At 48.7% G+C, this 21,494-nt stretch overlaps 1 protein-coding gene across 1 annotated transcript in view; it reads left to right on the top strand.

Moving 5' to 3' along the window:
• Positions 1 to 20,714, top strand: part of klf7b (Kruppel like factor 7b) — a 59,564-nt gene extending 38,850 nt beyond the window's left edge. The window contains exons 2-4 of the mRNA XM_030111485.1: positions 2,586 to 3,228; positions 13,231 to 13,354; positions 20,594 to 20,714. Of these exons, the coding sequence (XP_029967345.1) occupies positions 2,586 to 3,228; positions 13,231 to 13,354; positions 20,594 to 20,645 (819 nt within the window). The 3' untranslated portion in view covers positions 20,646 to 20,714. The remainder of the gene's footprint in view (positions 1 to 2,585; positions 3,229 to 13,230; positions 13,355 to 20,593) is intronic.
• Positions 20,715 to 21,494: the final 780 nt, after the last annotated feature.

The raw sequence follows: 21,494 nt of genomic DNA, 5'->3' as shown, positions 1-21,494 counted from the left end.
CGCAGCCAGGTAGCGCTAAGGAAGTGCTGAGTGGGCGGAGACCCGGGGAGACCCGGGAGGCAAATCAAACAACAGCAACGACCCCGTCAACGCTACGCAGATGTTTATGGACAGAATTTAGTCCAGGACGCCGTTTCAGACGGAATCCTGAACCTCCTAAACCTTCAGCATCTTCCTGTTGCTCCTCATTAAATCAAAAAACCCTTCTTAGCCACCGACCTGTGTACCAAAGAGGGCACTTGTGGAATTATCACAGATCACCACTCAGCAGCCAGAAACCTCTTGTGGTCGTAAACTTTCCACGTCTACAAGGAGAGGACCTTTTTATAGAGGAGGAATGGAAAGGAAATTAGAAGATATAGAAGCTGTAAGTCACTCTGAGACTTTCCACATAGTTAGATTCACTCTTTACTTCACAGATTTAAGATCGAAGCCCCACAGAAACTATTCATCTCTCACAGAACGCAGGAGTCCAGAAAAAGACTTTTGCATTTGTTGAACTGAACATTTGTTTCGCAGTAGTGTGAATAGAATTTGAAGCCGATCTACCCATGATGCACTTGCTTTTCGCCATGTTTTGGCTAAAATGACGCGTCGCTCTGCGCGGACTTTGGATATGTTTCATCAGATAATCTGTTTTCCTCCCATTGGAGTTCACTCAGGAACTCTAATTTGACTCCCGGTTGGATGAAAATCATAGATTGATCGATGGATGAAGCTCCAGCCGCCAGAGCTCTGATCTGAAGACACGATGTTCAGAAGATATCATGAAATGAATCATCATTTTCATTCACACAAGGGGAAATTATCACACTTAGTTTAGAAATACCTTGAAAAAAAATTCTTTTTTAAAAATCTTTTTTCACTTAGAAATGTCACCTCCTCTTGGTTTTTTTGTTTCATTGAAATATTTGCACCACCAGTTGAGACAAAGAAATTCTAAAATGCATGTTTGTGAAGTTCAGCCAGTGTTCCATAAGTTGAGAGCAAAACTGTATCTTTCAAAACACACATTTTACAGTTAGCTTCTTCTTAGCAATAGAAAGTTTAAAATATTTTTCATTAGCTGCGACAGCTGCTTAAAACCAGCTCTGCTATGAAGTATAAATGTTAGTTCAAGTTATCTCTTGAGAGGAAGATGTTTATTTTAAATACCATTCTTACATGTGAGTAGCAGCAGGTCTGCTCAGGGTGTTGACAGCTTCTCATCTGGTTTGCTTCTGTCAGAAGTCCTGTGTTCCCTCTCCTCTTCTCCTGAGCGGTTGTGTGAACTGCTGTTTTATCTGCTGTAGATCTGGACCTTCTATCGCTGCTACACGTCTTGTTTCTCCTCTGTGTGGGGGGGCCGGGGGCCGGGGGGCGGGGGGGCAGCCGGACTCTCGCTCTGTAATAAGCGGCGTTGCCGGCGGGAGAGATCAAAGCAGAACGAGATGGAAACAAACAGAGCTGAAAGGTGCGTTCGAGCCGAGAGGAGGCAGGAATTACAGCGAGCACAGAGCAGAGACGGGAGAGGCCTGGAGGTCACAGAAGTAGGGTAGTGACGGAACGGGCTGTTTTTGGCGCACACCTCTCCTGGTGATCCGTCAGGCGCCCTTGACCGAAGCGCCGAAGGCCGCCGGACCGACGACTGCGCTGATGTTGTACCGCTGCCAGCAGCGGCCGCAACAGCAAACACACAGCTGTCTCCGCCGTCTCCGGATGATTAAACACATTCAGAAACGCCTGCGTCTGTCCTCCCCTCCTTCCTTCAGCCTCACTCTGCTGTACTTTCTCTTTCTTGCGCCGTAACTTCCACGGCTGGTTGATTTGGGTGAGCGGAGGGAAACAGGCGAGGCTTCCACAGTTCAGGGCTCCGGAGAGCTCGCCCAGGCAGCGGCAATCAATCACAGACTAAATCCCTCCTCTCCCAGGACCGCCGCCTGCCAGGTGACATGGTCAGCAGCTGCAGAGGATGGAGCGCCTGCAGCGGGCGTCGGAATTTAAATAGACGAGTAAACAGGGTCTCTTTAAAGTCCACAGTGGAAAACCTCCCAGTATACTGTTGAGCAAATAGATTCTGCCAGGCAAGACTCCTCGCACAACTGCACTGATCATTTGTCCAAACATTTTATTGTTTCCCGGTAAATCTGTTTGGCTAACGTCGACTCTGCTCGGCGTTGGAATCGCTTCGCAGAAAAACCCCTCACAGCGAAGGTTGTGTATGCAAATGTTACGCTCGAGTTTTGTGTTTCTGCTACAAATATCATCACAATAAAATTAAAAACGTGGATAGTTCAGCTGTGAGCAGCTGTGAGCAGGACCAGTCCGACAGCAGCGGTGATTTCTCTTGTCTAAACTTCACTGTTGGAAATCTGAGTGTTTTACTGCAGATGTAAAACATTTGATTGAATCTATTTGTGCAGTTTTATTGTCACTTTAACGGGTTTCTCCCTCCTGGACGAGCTCACAAACCGGCAGCTTTTTTATTTAAAAACTCAAATGGCAGCAACAGGAAGGGCCTGACGAGCCGCCGTGTTGCTGATGAGTGTCGATCCTTCTGAAATCCTGGAAACAGCTTTTTTTAAACTCTTCTCCTGTCCTTGCAGACGTGTCTAGAGCTGGAGCGGTACCTTCAGACGGAGCCCAAGCGCCTCTCAGAGCTCTTCGACGAGGAGCTGGACTGCCTCCTAACGCCGGCCTTCATGCAGGGCGCCGACAGCGACGAGGACCTGATGGACCCGCTCCTCCCCAGCCTGCCCGACCAGCCCAGCCCGCCGCCGCTGCTGGTCGCCCTCCCCAAGGTCCAGGCCAAAGTCCTCCAGGTGCCCAGTCCCGTCAAGAGCCAGGCGGGCGAAACGCTCACGGCCAAGGAGCCGGTCCCGGGGGGGGTCAGCGCCGCTCAGCTCAGCGCCGCCGTCACGTCCCTAACGCCGCCGTCGTCGCCCGAGCTGGGCCGGCACCTGGTCAAGCCCACGCAGACTCTCACCGCCACGGCGGACGGCACGTTAACGCTCAAACTGGTGGCCAAGAAGGTGGGGCTGGGGGCGGCCAAGCTGGTGGCGGCGCGGGCGCTACCGTCCCCGCCGGGCCGGGGCGGAGCCCTGAGCGACAGCGAGCAGGGGGGCGGGGGGAGCCTGGGGGGGGACGTCCCGGAGAACAAGAAGAGGGTCCACCGGTGTCAGTTCAACGGCTGCAGGAAGGTTTACACCAAGAGCTCCCATCTGAAGGCCCACCAGAGGACCCACACAGGTAGGACACACACACACACACACACACACACACACACACACACACTGCTGGGCTTCTGTTTGGAAAACGAGTGTGTGATTACAGAGTTGCCTTTTAGCCTCGATTCAGAAATATCCACATCACTGCACAAGACTTTGTAATCCTCCATGAACCCGACGCCCTCTGACCAGATTTACAGCCGAGCTTCAGCTTCATTCGTTTCTAAATGCAGTTTGTGAATCTGTGGAGTTAAATTCCTCATTTCTCTCCACCATGCAGCAGGAAACTCATTAATATGCCAACTTGTGTTTGTTTTCTGCTGCAAAATTCTTACAGAGATGTGAAGTGTGGTCTTGACCTGACGGCTATCGGCCGGACAGACTGTGAAGTCGAAGGCTTTTGCCTGAACTTTGTAAGAATTTGAGGTTATTCTGGGTGATTCCTTTTCTCCAGGTGCTCTGTGTTCTCTGAAACCGGAGAACAGACTGTAAAAGTGGCTTCAAACCGAAGTTATGTGGAATAAAGCAAAATACATAAGTCAGTGCACAGGCATGAGTCAAAATGTACTTAAGCTCCTGGATATATCTCCAAAGAAAAGCCAGGTTATTAAGAAAGATTAGGATCTCTTCCTGGGTCTTGTGGGTTTCTGCGTGTTGTTCAGAATAACCCGCCGGAGTCTGGATCCCGGCGCGGAGCCGGGAGGCCCTGCCTCGGTAATTGCCTGATGATTGATAGACGGGCAGTAAATGACTTTGCGAATCCAGCCGTGTCCAGCCGAGTCCGACACGCAGCTTCAGCCGCTCGGCGCCGCCGCCCCCTCGCCGACCCTCAGACGGAGCACACGGCGGGCTAATGCGTCCGGGGGCAGCAGGCCGTGAGCCGCCGGCGCCGCCAGATGTGACGACAGGCTGCAGATTGATGGTGGAGACGCCGGTTTACATGAGTCAGGAGCGCTGTGGCTGCTGCCCGACTTCATTTCAAACCCTGGAAGTTTACCGTGAAGACTTCGCGTTCATAATGTGTCCACTTCATCTGATCTATAGTCACAGAGTCAGTCCACAACCAGGCAACACACATCCGGACTTCAGGACGAACTGTGACCGCTGGTTCACGTAAACTAACATGGCTGTTTTGGGTTCGTGAGGCAGTGCCAGAGCACACCCAGAGAGAACATGAAGACTCCACAAAGACCGAGTCTCACTGAGACACAGAGCTCAGTTCTCGCCTGGGAAAAACACCAGACTGTTTGATTAGGTACAGAAATCACAGCAAAAGAAAGAAGTTCAGCGTCCGCTAATGTTTATTTGATCCAAACAGTGTTTATTCTCTGGCACAAATTTAAATTTCCAACTCTTTTACCTCTAATAGTCATTTCATCGCTTCCGACCTGCCAGCACAGCTAAATAAATGAATAATGAGGAGTTTTTTTCCCGACTGCCGTCACATCGTAGCTCAAGATGAAAAGTAAAGATGGGAAAAAAAACACAAAAGATCCTTTATTTGTATCTGTATGATGAAACTGAGTTATAAGACATAACATGATGAACTGTGAGTGGAAAACTAATCACACTCCTAATGGGAGGAAATGAAATATCCGACAGTGTTTGTCAGAGGTGATGTATTTTCAACAGGAAAGTTTAAGATTTAAAGAAGTTTGACATGAAAAGTCAAGTAGAAAACATCGTTACAGCTAAAATAACATCCAGTTTGTGATCCACAGTGGTTCTTAAAGTGGTTCAAGCGATCGATCCTTTATTCATCGAGCTCTTTTGGTTCAAAACAGTGAGATGTTTTCCACAGACGAGCCTCGAACAGCTGCAGACCTGAACGCTGTGTGTGAAACCTGTCAGAATACACAGTCCGTCACGGTTCCTGCCTGAAGAGGAAACCTGCTCGGCGCTGGACAGGCGGCCATCATGTTATGTGAATTATGGTCATTTACACTTGAGCTTTGGATTTACAGTCGTCACCCAGAGCAGCATCCCTCCTTTCCCAGCGACGGGACCCGATATACGGCGGATGTACATTCTTACTCCTCCATTAATCTGCTCTGGAGTCAGAATGCCTCCTGGATTTGAGATCTTTAGCTTGAGTGGCTGAAGCCCGAATCCGTCATTTCTGTGCAGCGCGGGGCCGGGCGGGCTTGTACCACCTGCAGCGAGCATTATTCAGCCGGCTTTAACCACACCATCATTTACTGTATCGGCGGCGGCCCGTGGCCTCCAGTTGTCATCATCCAGTGTTGGCGGTTCCACCAGGCTCGCAGTGCATCGCCTGCAGACATCCTCCGCATTAATACTGGCAACCTTGGCATCATTAATCCAGCGTGTTACAGGCTTATATGATCCCGGCAGCCACTGCCTGGCTTTAAGTGCAGCATTACATTTCAGGGCTGCACCTGCGCAGCTGGGGGAGCCCGCCGCCGTGGCTGCGTCGTAGCTGATCCAGAGTGGTGCGGCTGGTTTCCTGGTGTCACGCCAGCAGCTGCAGTATCTCTCATCTTCTGATGATTCCACAGTCGAGTCATGCTAACCAGCGACGGGCTTTTAAAGCCAGAGTCATTCAACGAGAGAGAGAGAGAAAAGAAGACACCCTGAAGACACTGCAGCGCCTTCTGCGTGTGTGTGTGTGTGTGTGTGTGTGTGTGTGTGTGTGTGTGTGTGTGTGTGTGGTATAAATGAGGGGGTGGTGTATTCCCTCCCGATGTGTTCATTACAAGCGCAGTGCTGTGGTTTAATTAGCTTAATCCTCTTTTTGGGTTATTATGACCATAAATCATTGAACATACATGTAGGGAGGGATTAACGTAGCAGAGCCTACAGGGAGGAGCAGCTGCAGACAGCCTGCACAGTGTCAATACACTTACTGTCACACGGCGCTCACCAGAGGCCATTAGAAACATCATTTCATGGAGGAGGTCTGTCTGGGGCCGGCCTGCACAGGCGCTGCACTTCCACATGATCTTCATAATCATTTTTCACATATTCACATCCCAAACTGTTCTTCTGAGCTGCAGATGTGCTGTGAAATCACTTTTATTTTCTTCTGTGAACATTTTCAATCAGGGGTAAGTTCAACAGTAATAGATCGACAAATTAATTCAGTAAATCTCCAAAGTGCTCAGTCGGAGCTGTGAGTTGGAGCCAGGGTTTTTCTTGGATCCGTTTCCATCTTTAAAAGCAGTAGATGGGTAATAATTGTATCCTTCTTGTTCTTCAAGCAGCCATTCAAAATAATATTCTTAATGACATATTTGGCAGCAGAGATAGCAGAACAGATGAGCTGTGTGAAAGGGCCGAAACTCCGAGCTGCAGGAAATGTGAACTCAGTGTCTGATTTTCACTTTTACAAGATGTCCTGTGAGTAAAATATGTGACTGAGCTGGTCTGCAGCAGCTCTGGCTAACAGTGTCGGAGCTCATTTGATGAGATAAAGTTGAATAAATTAGATTTTTTTTTCGCTTTCTTCTTGCCACATGCAAAGCAGCGGTCGTCAAGCAGTAGTGAACGATACAGCTGGAGCTGAGGAGCGAAAAGACTCTGATTAACAGGTGATTTATTCTAGAGCAATAACCCTCCCAGCTTTCAATGTAGCAAGTGGACATGTATAAACGATACGCACCTCCCTGCTGGAAATATTCTGTCAACTCTAATTTACTGTAATCACTGTGTAGTCATTCGCCTTCAGCCACTTGTCTTTGTATTTTCTTTAAGACGAAGCTACGGCGAATTGAGAATTCACCTGCAGTTTCAGCGCATGTGAAGACGTGCACAGATGTGTTCGGGTACCTTCAGCTGATAAGTGGGTGCAGACATCAGGCAGGGAAATGTCAAGCGTGTCGTTCTGAAACCAGCGGAGACACTTTAACGCTACGTCACGCCGCTTTGTGCCGAGGGTAGAAGAGGGATAAAAACCACGGAGAACTTGAGGGAGGCTGCTTCCACCGCTCCTTCAAAAGCAAATGAATACGTCTTCCAGCAGCTCCTGAGTTGTCAGGTGAACATGTGTCAGGGCTGAATGGCAGGTTGACAGCCTCAGGAAAGAGACGGAGAAGAGTTTAAACCAAAATAACAGACTAGAGCTCCACCGGAAAGCTGGAGTGCCACACAGTGATGAATGGATTGTAATTACTTTGCAAATTTGAACCTAATGGCCTTCAAGTACTTTCCTCTGTCAGCTTCATTCACCTGTTCAGTCCTGTACATGTAGAAACTCACATTGAGGCTCCAGAGATGGGAACCGAACCGTTGAGTCTGCAGCGTCATCCACAAAGCAAGATGAATCATTCAGTAGTCTTCATGTTCTACCCCAGCAGAGTCCTCATTAGTGTAAGAAAACCTCATAATGATGGAACAAACCCCGCTGCGATTGTTTCAGCGTGCCACATTGTTGTAGAAGTACAGTCTCAGTTAAACTGCCCAGCATGTGTCCTCTTCACATCTCCTGGTCCCTTGTTAGATGAGTTCTTTTTCCACCTTTGATTTGGACCTCAGAACTGCACCAGAAGCTGCGTTTTTCCAACATGCAGTAGTGCTTTTCATCATGGTGTGGGAGTTCTTCAGCTTCTTGAAACTTGACAAACCGTTCACTTATATTCTGACGCTGTTGCTGATAATTCCAAATCTTTGACTACAATCAAAACACAGCTTGTTTGCTCTGAGCTGTGTTCAGTTGTTTCTTTTTTAATTCAGTCCACCTCTCTAACCTCACTTTCATAATTCCTCATGAGGTTGCATCTCTTTTCCATTATTTTGCAAAACGTCTCACTCCATGGGAATGTACACTATGTGCAGACTTGATCATGCTGGTGAAACACTTCGCTGGACGGTTTTGGTTTGCCTCGTTAGTGTAACAGCTTGTGTGGAGTGTGGCTTCCTTAATTATCGGCGTTATTAATAGGGTGGCGTTTTATATTTTCTACAAATTCAACATGAAATCTCAGTGTCTTGGAGGAGAGATGGGCTTTTGGTTTGGTGAATGCAGCTCGCCGGCTGAAGCACGGCCGTGGCCACTCCAGTTTTAGTCTGACTTTGGAAGACCTCAACCCCCCACCCCCACCCCACCCACCCCCACCCCCCAGCCTCTGTGGCTGCCTAAACCAGCCTCATGTGGATTCTGCTGCAACCCCTCACCCCCCCAGACCCCCCCCAAACCCCCCACCACCCCCAGACCTCCACCTCTGCACTTCTCTACACCCGCTCAATCCAACCTGCCCCCCCACACACACACACCTCCACCTCCACCTCCACCTCTTCCATTTGCTCGTTCAGTTTGGGTTGCCAAGCAACTGCATCACACTCCTCCATAATTGGTTGGTGGCTGGTGGATTGTCCATGCCTGTTAATCTCTCTCTCTCTCTCTCGCTCTCTCTCTCTCTTTCTCTCTCTCTCACACACACACACACACACCATCGCTCCCTCCCCCTCCCCCCTCTCTCCTCGCTCTTTCTCTCAGTTGCTAGGTGACTTTATCATGCATCCTTGCCTTGCTTTGCTATAATTGGCTGGCGTCATGGTTGCCGTGGCGTCAGGCCCGAGCTGGCCTTGCTTCATTCCTCCGACAGCGTGTGTGTGCATGTGCTGCGCCGTGTCCGCACATGCATGTGTGTGTGTGTGTGTGTGTGTGTGTGTGTGTGTTTGAGGGGGGGCTCCTATTGAAGGAAGAAGGGGTGCTCTGGCCAATTACTGAAGATGGGTGTGAAACGGCCGCCTGTCTGGCACCTGCGGCCCCCACTCACACTCCGTGTCCTACACACACATGCACGTACACACACACACACACACACACGCAGGTTGAGAACGTAGCGTTTCTCCAACAGGCCTTGAGGAGAAGCTGCCAAGCGGTTGAGTATTGTGTGTTGGAAATGTCGGTCCTGCGTTGGCTCCTGAGCCAGGGCACTCGGTGCAGTGAGGAGGAGGATTCACACTCGCACACGCTCCTGCTCAACATGCCTGATTTTATTTCTTGAAGGAATCGGTTTGCAGAATCACAGAATCTGCCGTAGCAGAGGATTGAAGACCCCCCCCCCCCCTTTAAAGTGGCCTTTTTGTTTCACCTGCAATGAAACCATGAGGACTTTCATCCAGTTTACATTTTAATAAAGTTAATCACAAGTTATAGAAATCATTAATATAGTTTTTATTTCATATCTGCACGAATCCAAAGTGCATGGAGACGTCATGCATTGCTGTCCCGTCAGTGATTTGAGATGAGTGTATTGCACATTGCAGTGACGGCGTCTAACTGCTCCAGTTGAGATGAACTCCTTCAGGAAAGCAGACACAGCTCAGAACTTCACACTTTCAGCATGCAGAGGTCCAGAGAGTTTGATAGTGTATCATCTGCAGAGCCATGACAAACTGTGTGTTTTTGTTTTAAAGTCAATGGAAATGTGCTGCAACACTCTAGTGATCGGAGGAGGAAACAGCTCCTCTCATCATTTCAACAGTGTGTTGATTGAAAGAAGTGAAAATGACGTCATTCGTGAACAAATCAAACGCTGTCGAGGCGGCGGATCGGAGGCATCGGCCGCGTGAGATTTGACTGCAGAATCTGAATATGCAAATCCTGGCGAGCTCGGCTCATGAGCTGGAATTAATTTAGTCCGAGTGCAACTGCAGCCGTGTTGTCTGCGGATAAAAGGCGACGTCGATCAAAGAGACGGAGGAGCTGTGTGGAAATAAAGGAGAAGGGAGCATGGTTCACAGTGGGATGCTCCTGTAGCTCATCATCCTTTACTTGTCGTTGCATCACCTGGCTGTCGGAGCCACTCTGCTCCTCAGATACTAGTCCTTCTAAAGGTGTACTCTTTTTTTCTACTTGTATTTTTTTTCCTGGCATAATGATTCAAGGTGGTGAATAGAGATGATTTGAATTTAAAAACAAAATACCTCATTTCATGCTCCCGGTGCTGTGCTGTGAATAAGTTATACCTGCTGCTTGGTTCAGGACTTACACGGCATAAAAGATATAGCAGGTAGAAGAAAGGAAGCTGTAGCTGCACACGGCACTCCGGAGGCTGTAACAGCATCACATACAGCACTTTAGAACAACAGCAGTAACTCTGATGCTCTGCGCTCAACGTCTAAAAAGCACTTCAGGCCTCGCCTCTCCTTCATTGTTCCGCCGACGCCGTGCCCGCTTCTTCCAGCCGCGAAGGATTTTTAATTTCCCAACTTCATAAAGAGCAAGTGGCGCACTCTCCCACCAGCTTCAGTTCGATTCATCTCAGTCTCACAATTAATGTTTTTCTCAGTGTTGTTCAGGCTCTTCATCTCTTTCCTGGCTCCGGCTCAGGAGGGAGACGATGAAGTGGAGGACGCTCGCCAGACAAAGCTCTGATTGGCTCGATTGTTTCTGCTAATCAGAGCGATGGCGGCAGTGAACACGACCCCAGAGCCGTTTGGATGTCTGGAAACCCTTCAAGCACATGTTGGATGTTTGTTTGAATCCGTGGTCTGCGCTGCTGGACTGGTTCTGGACGGCGGAGAGACACCGCGGACATTCAGACTCATGCTGGAGACGTTCTCACTGCGAGACCCAGCCGTTAACAGCTCCACAGCCTGACGGCCCCGGGTTCTACAAACAAGTCTGTTTGGTTTTTGTTGTTTTCAGAGTGCAGATAATGACTGGCACCCTCCTAAAACCTTCTTCTCCACTCTAAGCGATTAGTTTCCTGCCATATTCCGCGCAGCTTCAGATCTCACATTAGTTCCACTTAGCTCTGAATTGGTGCGTGTTTGTGTTTGTCTACTTAAGAAGATTGGTGTGCCGTGTGGCGGCGGTGGAGGGGCTGCAGGGACATCTGGCTAACTGACTGTACGCCGCCGCATTGCTCCCCATTAAGACTCATTAAGACCCCAATTATGGTTACCACCCCCCCAGTTCACACACACACTCACGCCGGGGGTCTGCCGTTACATTCGGCCAAATTCTCTGTTCCGGCGGCGCAGAGGAGAAGCGAATATGTTTGGGGATGTTTTCTTACCGATATTTGAATTTTCGTTTTCATTGTGTTTAAGACGTTTCTGTTCGTTTAAATGAGGCTGATCGGGTTCTGACACAGCAACAAAAACAGCCTCGTGTGGCCAACAGTTTGTAAATTGAATAAATATAAAACATTAGATTAATAATAATATAGTGATAGTCTGTTATTTTGAAAGGAAAGTGTGTGTGTGTGTGTGTTACTGATGAGCAGGCAGACTTTTAGCCTCGTCCTGAGCAGCAGCTCTGACATCTCCTCATGAATCTCTGGTCAGTGCTCATATTGGCTCAGATTAGGATCAACTAGAATGTGGCCCTCAGAGAGGCAGACCTCCGCCACAGCTCCGATCAGCCACCAACAACAATAAGAACACCGTATATACTAAAAAACATTGTATTTCTCCCCAACACAAACAATGTCTGGGTGAAAGTTGCTCGCTGCTTGTTCATATCTCAATGTGTTTCCTCACAGTGACTGACACTCTGGAATCCCCCTGTTTCTGTCTGTTCTGGATCCTGGTATCCGGAATACTTCCTGGTCTGGATCAGCAGCTGATATCTCTTAGAGTCATTGAAGAACTGACACTGTAATGTTCTCTAAGCCCCCTTGTCATTTATTGTTGAGTTATGTCCAGCTATGTCAAAGTCCTCCCTAACTCTCAATGATAAAGAATCCTTTAAAAAACTCCTGGATCCAGACAGTGATCCGGATCTTCACCAAAACTTAATGGATTCTAAGTTAGCCCAGGACCCGCCTTTCCACTAAGTTTCATTGCAATCCGTCCATTACTTTTTCTGTAATGTTGCTAACAAACCAACAAACCGACGTGATCAGATAACCTCCTTGGCGGAGGTAATAACACTCGCTCTCAGCTGGCGGTGAAGGAGTGTTGGGATGATTGCAGTAACCGTCACTGCCGCTCTGCGTCCTTTCATTTCAGCCCATCGACTCGTTCTGTCTTTGAGATTTTTGAGCAAAACGAGCACAAACACAACGAGCCTCGACCGCTGCAGGCACCATTAGGATCACAGCAGAGGAGAAACATCTCAGGGTTCTCTCTGAGCGATGGTGGAAAACACAGAATTTAGTGAAAAATGAAAAACTTGCTCCGGCTGAAGTGCTGAACCGAGGCCCAGAAATATGTCTGTGCGTGAAGTTCGGCATTTATTGGACCGTGACACACAATCTGAGATGGCTTGTTAGAGTTAGTATCAACACAATGTGATAAATATCATGGCTGGTGACTGTCAGCGTCAGAGACAAGTGGCTGTTATTCAGTCGCCCATAAAGGAAGACAGAAGATTACTTTTATTATTCTTTATGTCGATGTATCATTAGAAAAATCCACCGAACCCACAAACACAGGTAGAGAAAGCTCCTCTCACACACCCGGCGAGACACGGCTCGGTCCCCTCTGAAGACATTCTGCTCACATACACACACACACACACACACACACACACACACACACACACACACACACACACACACACACACACACACACACACACACACACAGCTGGAAGGCTTTCTATCATGGAGCGATAACTACAGGCGGAGAACAATAGACCATCTCTTCTCCCATCTGGTGAACCAGAGGATGAAACTTCATTTACATTTCAGATCCCTTCACCTCGGGGTGTGTGTGTGTGTGTGTGTGTGTGTGTGTGTGTGTGTGTGTGTGTGTGTGTGTGTGAGAGATGGGGGGAGAGTGGGGGAGGGGCGCATCGGTAATAGAGGGAACAAAACGAGTCTCATTTCAGGGTGAATTTGGGATTATGAATTAACACGCCACACCGCTGAAAGACTTCATTTACAGCTAATTGAGTGTGTTGGCTCATTGAAATGCCTGTTGTGTTAAAACTGGTCTGCGGGGCTGGCCCCTGGCCTGTGTGTGTGTGTGTGTGTGTGTGTGTGTGTGTGTGTGTATGGGTGTGGGTGTGGGTGTAACCTGTATATTAGCAAACAGCTGCAGTTTTGGATGTGTGAAATTAGCCTGCAGAACCGTAATAACCTGCGACACCTTGTGCCTCTTGCAGGTGAGAAACCCTACAAGTGCTCATGGGAAGGCTGCGAGTGGCGCTTCGCCCGCAGCGACGAGTTGACGCGGCACTACCGCAAACACACCGGAGCCAAGCCATTCAAGTGCAACCACTGCGACAGGTAAGTCATCCAGTGTGTCAGCGCCGGTCCGGGCGGCGGCCGTCACTCACACGGGAAGTTTCTCTGGAAAGTACCGAGTGATTCAGAGTCCCAGATTCAGATCGGTCGAACCACAACCCCACTCTGCAGAAAACTACCAGCCTCTAAACACAAAAAAATGCACGTATATGACTGTAAAAGGCTTTTTCTAAAAGAAACTTTGAATGCTTCATTCAGTCAAAGCCCGGTGGAACCAGCTGGATGTGATCTCCAGAGCGCAGCAGCTTCTCCCCGGTCCCCACACCGTGTTCTCCCCGAACAGCAGGGAGTCCGTCGGCCTCTCTGAAAAACAATAAATAAAACAATATATTTCTCTCAGCCTTGTTTTGCATGCGTCTGGTGTGGCATGCGGGCTGTGTGATAATGTGCAGCGAGCGTCGCCTCTTCTCCGACACGCGAGGAAATCAGATCCTCTCCGTAAACACTTTAGACGCCAGGCGCTCCAGATGAGTCGGCTTGAAGTTTGGGAGGGACGTGAGCGTTTTTTCAAGAAGCGCCGCTGCCTCGGCAGCTGTGCAGGTGAGTCCTTATCTGTGGGAGCGATAAAGATTCCAGACAGTAGCGGCTGGTGCAGTCAATTTAATGATAAGGGATGCTATTGGCTTTAAATTAATGTGGCTCCCTGAGGATTTACATTACGGAGAAGTCCGTTGTTTCTGCTCAGGAGCGGCTCGCGAAAATCATCCACGTCGGTGTGATGCTATCGGCTCGGCGCCGCGAGATTTCACGCATTGATCCGGCTTCGGCGCGTTTGCTGCTACAGCTCACGTCTGACGGCGCCGCTGGAAAACAACAGAGGATCCCATGATGCATTGTGCATGCGCATACTGAACTGGAGCCAGGGAGGAGTCGCACCGGGGTCCTCAAGACAGTGTGTGTGTGTGTGTGTGTGTGTGTGTGTGTGTGTGTGTGTGTGTGTGTGTGTGCTTACTCATGCTCCTGAGCTGGCAGTTAAATGGATTCTGGCTATTGGCAAGCAGGTCGCAGCTAATTGAGTGGCACCAGATGCCAGCTCCACTTTAACATACACCCTCTGTGTATGTGTGTGTCTGTTCTACTTTTCCAATGAAACACACACACACACACACACACACTCACACACACACACATGAGCACGCGCACACTTTTGCCCTAGAGACAGTGTAATTGGCTGTTGTGGGTTCCTCCCTCTAGTTTGGGCTTTAGACATAAAACCCCCCAGAAACCTGCTGGAGGCTTCTAATCCAGGCTGAGAAGAGGGACTGCATTAGCTCCTTTCTGGCACACACTCACACTCACACACACACACACACACACACACACACACACACACACACACACACACGTTGAGCACAAAGACGTTCAGATGCGAAGTCATACTGACTCACAGCAGCATTTAGATGTCCAGACGTAGCCGCGGCTCACAATGACAGCAGCATGAGCCGACCTGGTTGGAGGCTCCGCCCACCTCAAAGTCAGCCGGCGGCCCTGAAGCCGGTCCAGCCGGAGGTAGAGGTAGCTCATCCAGCTCTCTGACATTCGCTGAAACGCACCAGAGTGACTCATTCGCCACAAAGCTCCAACATCTGTGTCGGGAAATGTTTTTGTCTCGTCCATTAAAAGTCAAACACAGAAGCTGCGTAAGCGCGTAAAGAAGAGGGAAATGCGGCGATCAGGGAGTGTTTTGGTAATTAACTTCCAATTACGAAGAGCAAATTCTGCTTTTCATGCTGCTTATGGAGATTTGATGCCAGATAGGACGTCGGTGTGTGTTGTTGAGTCGCTGACGGCTCGGACTTCTCTGCTGCGGCGCTGGACTCTGAACTCTTTAACCCGGCGGCACTGGACCGTCCGACTCCCTCATAACCTCCTGCTCTCTTTACACACTCCACTTTTGCTTTGTTTCGAAGTACCAGGCAGCAGAGAAATAGAGCTTGGTGCCAAAACATCATTCATTATTTTGACTGCCTGGATTTCAGCAGCAGAATGTTTTTCTGTCACAGATAAGATTCTCCAGCCGGTCAACCTTTAATGCAAGTTTATGGACTTAAAAAAGAAACTGAGGTACCTGGAGTAAAAAAAACATGCGTCCACAGGGAGAACATGCATCGTAAACACTGCCTCATACACAGTTAATAAAATGCTGCCAGATATTGAAAATTCAGCATTTTTCCCTCTATTTAATGTCATAAAATGAAATTAAATTCAGTTATTCTTATGTTTAAATGGCTGAAATAACCATAGTTACAGGGGAAAGTTGGTTTTATGGTCAGATATTGTTGGAACAACAACCTGACGGCTGCTTTGGTCTTCAGTCAGAAACGCCTAAATCAGTAAAGACGCCGTCACTGTTGCTCCTGCTCTGAGCTGAGTGTCGGACGCCCTCTGATCTGACTCCCAGCCAGGCTTTTGTGCTCAAATTACATGTAGGATAGAAACATATTTAACACAGTCAGGATGCATCTTGATGTGCGCACACACACACACACACACACACACACACACACACACACACACACACACACACACACATCTGTGATGGGTGGAGCTCCTCCATATTACCATGAGAATGGCAAAAAGTGGCAGCCATGGAGAGGTTAACATTAGAAAGAATGTTCAATCTGACACAGTTTCTCCTGGGGAAACACACGCGCGCGCAGACACACACACCAACGTGCACGCTTTGCACGCGCATGGCAGTCTGTTATTAATCCTGCCTAATCAAGCAGCGGCCCCCCGATGTTTCCATGGAGCCGGAAAAAGGAGAAAGACAAAAAAAGAGAAAGAGGAGGAGGAAAGAGAGAGTTTGGACGAGGAGAAGACGGCGTAGGTGTGTGTGTGTGTGTGTGTGTGTGTGTGTGTGTGTGTCTCTGTGTGTGTGTCTCTGTGTGTGTGTTTGGGATGTGATGGGAGGGGGCGGAGCAGCCTGACCAGCTGGTGCTCCGCCCCCCGACAGTGACACAGTAACTGGCATGGCCATCTGTCCAGACACACACACACACACACACACACACACACACACACACACACACACACACACACACACCCTCCCTCACAGTGAAGGTGTACAGTCGGTAGCACCCGGCCGGGCGGAGGGGAAACACCAGAACCACAGACAGCAGAGAGCGAAGTTCAGCAGCTTCTTCCCCCCCAGTGAGACGCTGCTGCTCCCTCAGCTCAACGGAGGTCACACACACACACACACACACACACACACACACACACACACACACACACACACACACGAAAAGATGCTAAACTCAGGTTCAGTGACTCCAGCGTCCGGGAAGGAACGTGCACGAGGACAAAGGTGCACGGCGGTCACCAGGCGGTTTGAGTTTCCAGACGCCCAGCAGGAAGCAGCAGGTTTCACGTTTCAGCAAATTCACATCAGAGCGTGCTGGAGTCACGCTGTCCCGGTGTTCCCGGTGTTCCCGGTGTTCCCGGTGTTCCTGGTGTTGTTGTTGCTGTTGTTGTTTAGGGGACGGTCAGTGTGAGATGCCTTCTGATGTGCGAGCAGGGTTTCTCAGTACAGACAGTCAGACAGTCTCAGTATCGACTGTCTTTAATCCACAGACTCTACAGACTGACACGAACCGAATGGCCCAGATGTATGTTCATTACTGCTAGCATCATGTGAAATATACATTTTCTGATCTCATATGTCTTTTCAATAAAAATGCAAGATAATGTGATGATAAAAAGTAGAAGCTGTTAAATGATCACAGTTCAAATTGCAGATGTAGGAAGTAGAAGAATCAGAAGCTGTAAACAGAAACATGTGCTTTCCATCCATTAACATAAACATCAACATCTTTGAATGGAATTTGATCTGCCTGAGGGAGCTGGGACTGAACACCCTAAATCAGATAAAACACATCTAGAAAATGTAGAAATGAAATGGCTCTGTACATCAGAACTCACCTTCAGCAACATGCTGTCAGTGTTAAACTCTCCAGTGGAACCAGGAGGACAGTTCACTTCCCCTCTGCTGTGCCTTTAAATGTGTCTGTTGCTTTGCAGCTGAACGTCAGCCTGCCGACACACACACACACACACACACACACACACACACACACACACACACACACACACACACACACACACAGAATAGGCTGGACTAATTAATAATGAATCTGGCCTCTGGCAAATTGAATTTTTAATTTCTCATTTTAGTCTTGCCCACATTTTGTTTTCCTCTCCTTTAGTCGTATCGTTTGTGATTAATTTTATTCTGCTTTAATGTCCCCGCAATTAATAAGGCGCGCGTCACCCGGCTAACACGCTCCGTGACGTTGTGAGCGTTAATTCTCACTCCGCCGGCAGCACCTGGTGCAGCGTCTCCCTCCCGTCAGGTGCGGTGAGCGGCGAGTTAAACGACCCGGCGCTCTCCGGCGGCGGCGGCGGCGGCGGCGGCCCGTCTGCGTCGGTGTCCCTGCTCATGATGCATGTCTAATGAGTTTCTACAGTAGTGTTTCACCCCGGACCGCGGAGCCGCGGAGGTCTGGCATGGCGGTCTTTGATTCGTATTTAGGAAATCAGCGAGGCTGAATTGGTCGGTATTCGTCTTTATAACCGGCCTTCGCCGCCGTGACATAATCAGGCGAGACAACCTCGTGTTTCAAAATGAAGTGCTGGAAATTCTCTGCGCCGCTCCGTGTCGCTGGAATACTGCGCTACACTCACCTCGGACTGGGGGACAAACCCATTTTCACAAACATGCAGAATCGGGGACCGTCAAAATAAAAGCATTGGTCATGTCCTCAGATGTGATCTGGGTTGGAGGAAGTATCTCATATGCTGCGGCTCTCGGCGTCCCCTCAGTGGGACCGCTGACCCCGGGTTGGGAACCCCTCTGCTGTCGTCAGCTGCAGCTCGTGACGGTTTTCAGGGTGAAGTTTTTTGGTTTTGTATCCAGATGCCACCTCGCACCAGTTCGAGTCTGAACAAGCTGAGTTTGCATGTTCCGCCTGTGCTTCGATGGGTTTTGATGCAGTCAGGAGTCACTCCTGGAGTGTGCTGCTCCTGCGGCCGCGCTGTCCTTGAATTAACTCTGCGTCGGCCGGGACAGACTCCAGCCCTCCTGACGCCGACGTGAAGACGGCGGCACGCGATAGAAACAGATGCATCATCCATCTTTCACACCTGCTTTATCCAACTTAGAGAGACGAGATTCCTGCTGAGTCCGGGAGAAAACAGGGTACGTCACAGGGCCGCACACACACACACACACACACACACACACACACACACACACACACACACACTGCAAATGGAGGGTGACAAGTACAGCACCGTTCAACCATATTCATCAATAAAGTCATTTATTTTGATATTTAATGTTTTTGCATTTTTCTTTTGTTGTCATTTATATATTGAACCTCTACTTTAATTATAACAATACCGTATTGGCCCGAATATAAAGACGACTCTGACTATAAGACGACCCCTATTTTTCAAATATCATTTTGTGAAAATAAAAATATGTTGAAGACAATAAGGTTACTCATAGAACAACTTTTTATTGTACAATTATTCTAGGAAAACTCACAACCGACAGAGGCTCTGGGAGGTGATATGACTGTAAAGACGCATTTTAAAGTGGATTTTGCATAATATGACTCCTTTAAATAAAAAACTGTATTCCTTCTCTCAAACTCTGAGGCTGTGACTCAGTGAATAAGCAACAAATAAGAACCTCAATGGTTCAATCACTGCATCGATGATGTGAATAACTTTATAACCATCAAATTCAAGTTCTGTTCAACTTCATGAACATTATTATTCAGTCTAATATCTCTTGGCGGCTGGGCAGCAGTTTGTTGACTCTGCTGCGTTGAACCATCAGTTTAAACTTCTCCTCTGTTGTTTGATCACTGGCATTCGAGCCTCTTCGTTCCAGCTGCTCACGTTCCTCCACGTTTCATCGGATCACTGTGACGCTCAGTTGGCTTCCGGGTCACCGGTAGTTTGGCTCCATCTGGTGGCGTGGATGTGTAACGACGATCTAGTCTTCGATTATAGTACGAACCCATTTTGTAGAATACAGTTTCTAGAAAAAAATATCGTCTTATATTCGAGCCAATACGGTAAATACACAGTTAATTGTATGAACACTGGTTGTGATTATAATTAGTATTCTATTTCTATTGGTTTTATTAAATATGTTAAACTTACTGCACATCAAGACGTCTTTGCCTCTTTTAGCCTTGTTCCTGTACTTTTTTTGTGACACCTTCTAACTCAGGCTCCTGCCATATCTGCTGCAACCACTGGAGGAGACAACAAACACATACATAATACTGTATATGAAATGTCTATTTACAGTCTTAGAAATAATATTAAGTCATTTAATAAACACAAAAAGCACAATATAAAAAAAATGCTGTCTGAATTTGTGCCTGTGTAATAATATGTAAAGCTGTTTTAATTTGAAATTGAACGAATTATAAAAGAAAAGTGGCGTTAAAAGTGGCGTGTTTCCCGTTCAGGTTTATATGACGACTGCTTAAAAAGATCAGGACTGAAAATCACTGAAATTCTGTTGGCCTTCTCAAGTGTTTACTGAGAGCAGCGACACAGTGAATATTATTCCATTTGACTGTTTTCTCACACGCTGTCGGCTCTGGGTGTGTGTGTGTGTGTGTGTGTGTGTGTGTGTGTGTCGGTGCCCTCGGATTCACTGCAACAGTGACACTATCAGCCAAAATATCAGAACGAGTGAACAAACCGCCGGACACGACGGACGCCTCTCTCAGTTTGGGACTGACGAGTCCTGCTGTCGAGTACACAGAGCCACTGAGCAAGGCAGCGTTCCAGTGTGTCTGGAGAACACACAGATAAAATGTGCAGCGCCGTTTGGACTGGAAGCGCGGAGCTTTTCCAGCGAACACACACCGCCGGCGGGAGGCTGAAGGAGCCTGGGATTATGGGGGATGTTTGGGGGTCTGGGACTCGGCCAATCAAGCGAGCCGGAGGCGTCGATCGGCTGCTCTCGCCAACATGATGCATGGCAGGCATCAGAGCGCATCTCTGGACATGCAGATTCATCGTGCCCCTGCATGTCTTTACACTTCTCGTTTTTTTGTCCACTGTTACGTACATTCTGGAGTTTGGATCAGAATTTTACCCAGAATGCCACTTGATTGCTCTTGTACGTCCCTGAAGCCCAGACCGACTCCTGGTTTGAGTAAACGGTGTTTTCTGTGCCTCCCCCTGCAGGTGCTTCTCGCGGTCGGACCACCTGGCTCTGCACATGAAGAGGCACATCTGAAGGGAGGGAGGAGGAGGAGCGGGAGGGGAGGAGCCAGAATGGAAGGACGAAGAGGAGGAGGAGGAGGAGGAGGAGGAGGAGGGAGGGGCAGTGGAGCGACCAGCCGCCCGCCTCGGCGGGGCCGGCAGGAGAACCAGCAGTAGCTCCGGTGTTGTTTTTCTTTAAACTTACACACTCACACTTGGCAATAGTGAACACTTCTCACGGCCGTCTTTGAATGCATCATCCCGGCGACCCCCGGCGACCCCCGGCGGCGCCGGGGGCTTGGACACTGCCAAACCAACACATACTTAACGAACTCCACCGTTTTTTCTTTCTCTGTACTTGGTGTGTTTAGCTCTCTGGGAGGTAGTCTAGCGGGAAACCTTGGATGTCCATAGAGCTCAGCTGTTCGTACTTTACCCACATTTTCAATCCAGTACTCAAACTTTTGTTTTCTTCCTCCTGTCGACGCTTCTTCATACACGGAACATAAGAAACCATCCTCTGCCGCAGTCAGCTTCAGTAATCTATGTGAAGAAAACAACAATGCCGAATGTGCAGGAGAGCGACGGTCCGGATCGACACGGCCGACAATCCAACCCGGGGCCGGACGCCGGGGGGCGGGGACGCCCCGGGGCCCGGGGCCGTGCAGCTCTCAGGCTCTCCTCCACCTTCACTGAGACGCCTGCCGCCTCCGCAGGCCACCTGACAGAAATGCGCAGCGACACTTTCTTCCTTTTTTTTCTACTTAGAAGGACAATAATTCCTCTTGTTGTTACTGAAAGAATGACACTTTGTTCTTCTCTCTCTCCGAGAAAATGTCTTAAACTCACTGAAATGTGTTTGAGGAGGAGAAGAAGAAAAAAA

Source organism: Salarias fasciatus, chromosome 16 (genome assembly GCF_902148845.1).
Source record: "Salarias fasciatus chromosome 16, fSalaFa1.1, whole genome shotgun sequence".
NCBI lineage: Eukaryota > Metazoa > Chordata > Actinopteri > Blenniiformes > Blenniidae > Salarias > Salarias fasciatus.
Note: the sequence above shows the minus strand (reverse complement) of the source record. Positions and strands in the feature narration are given on the sequence as shown.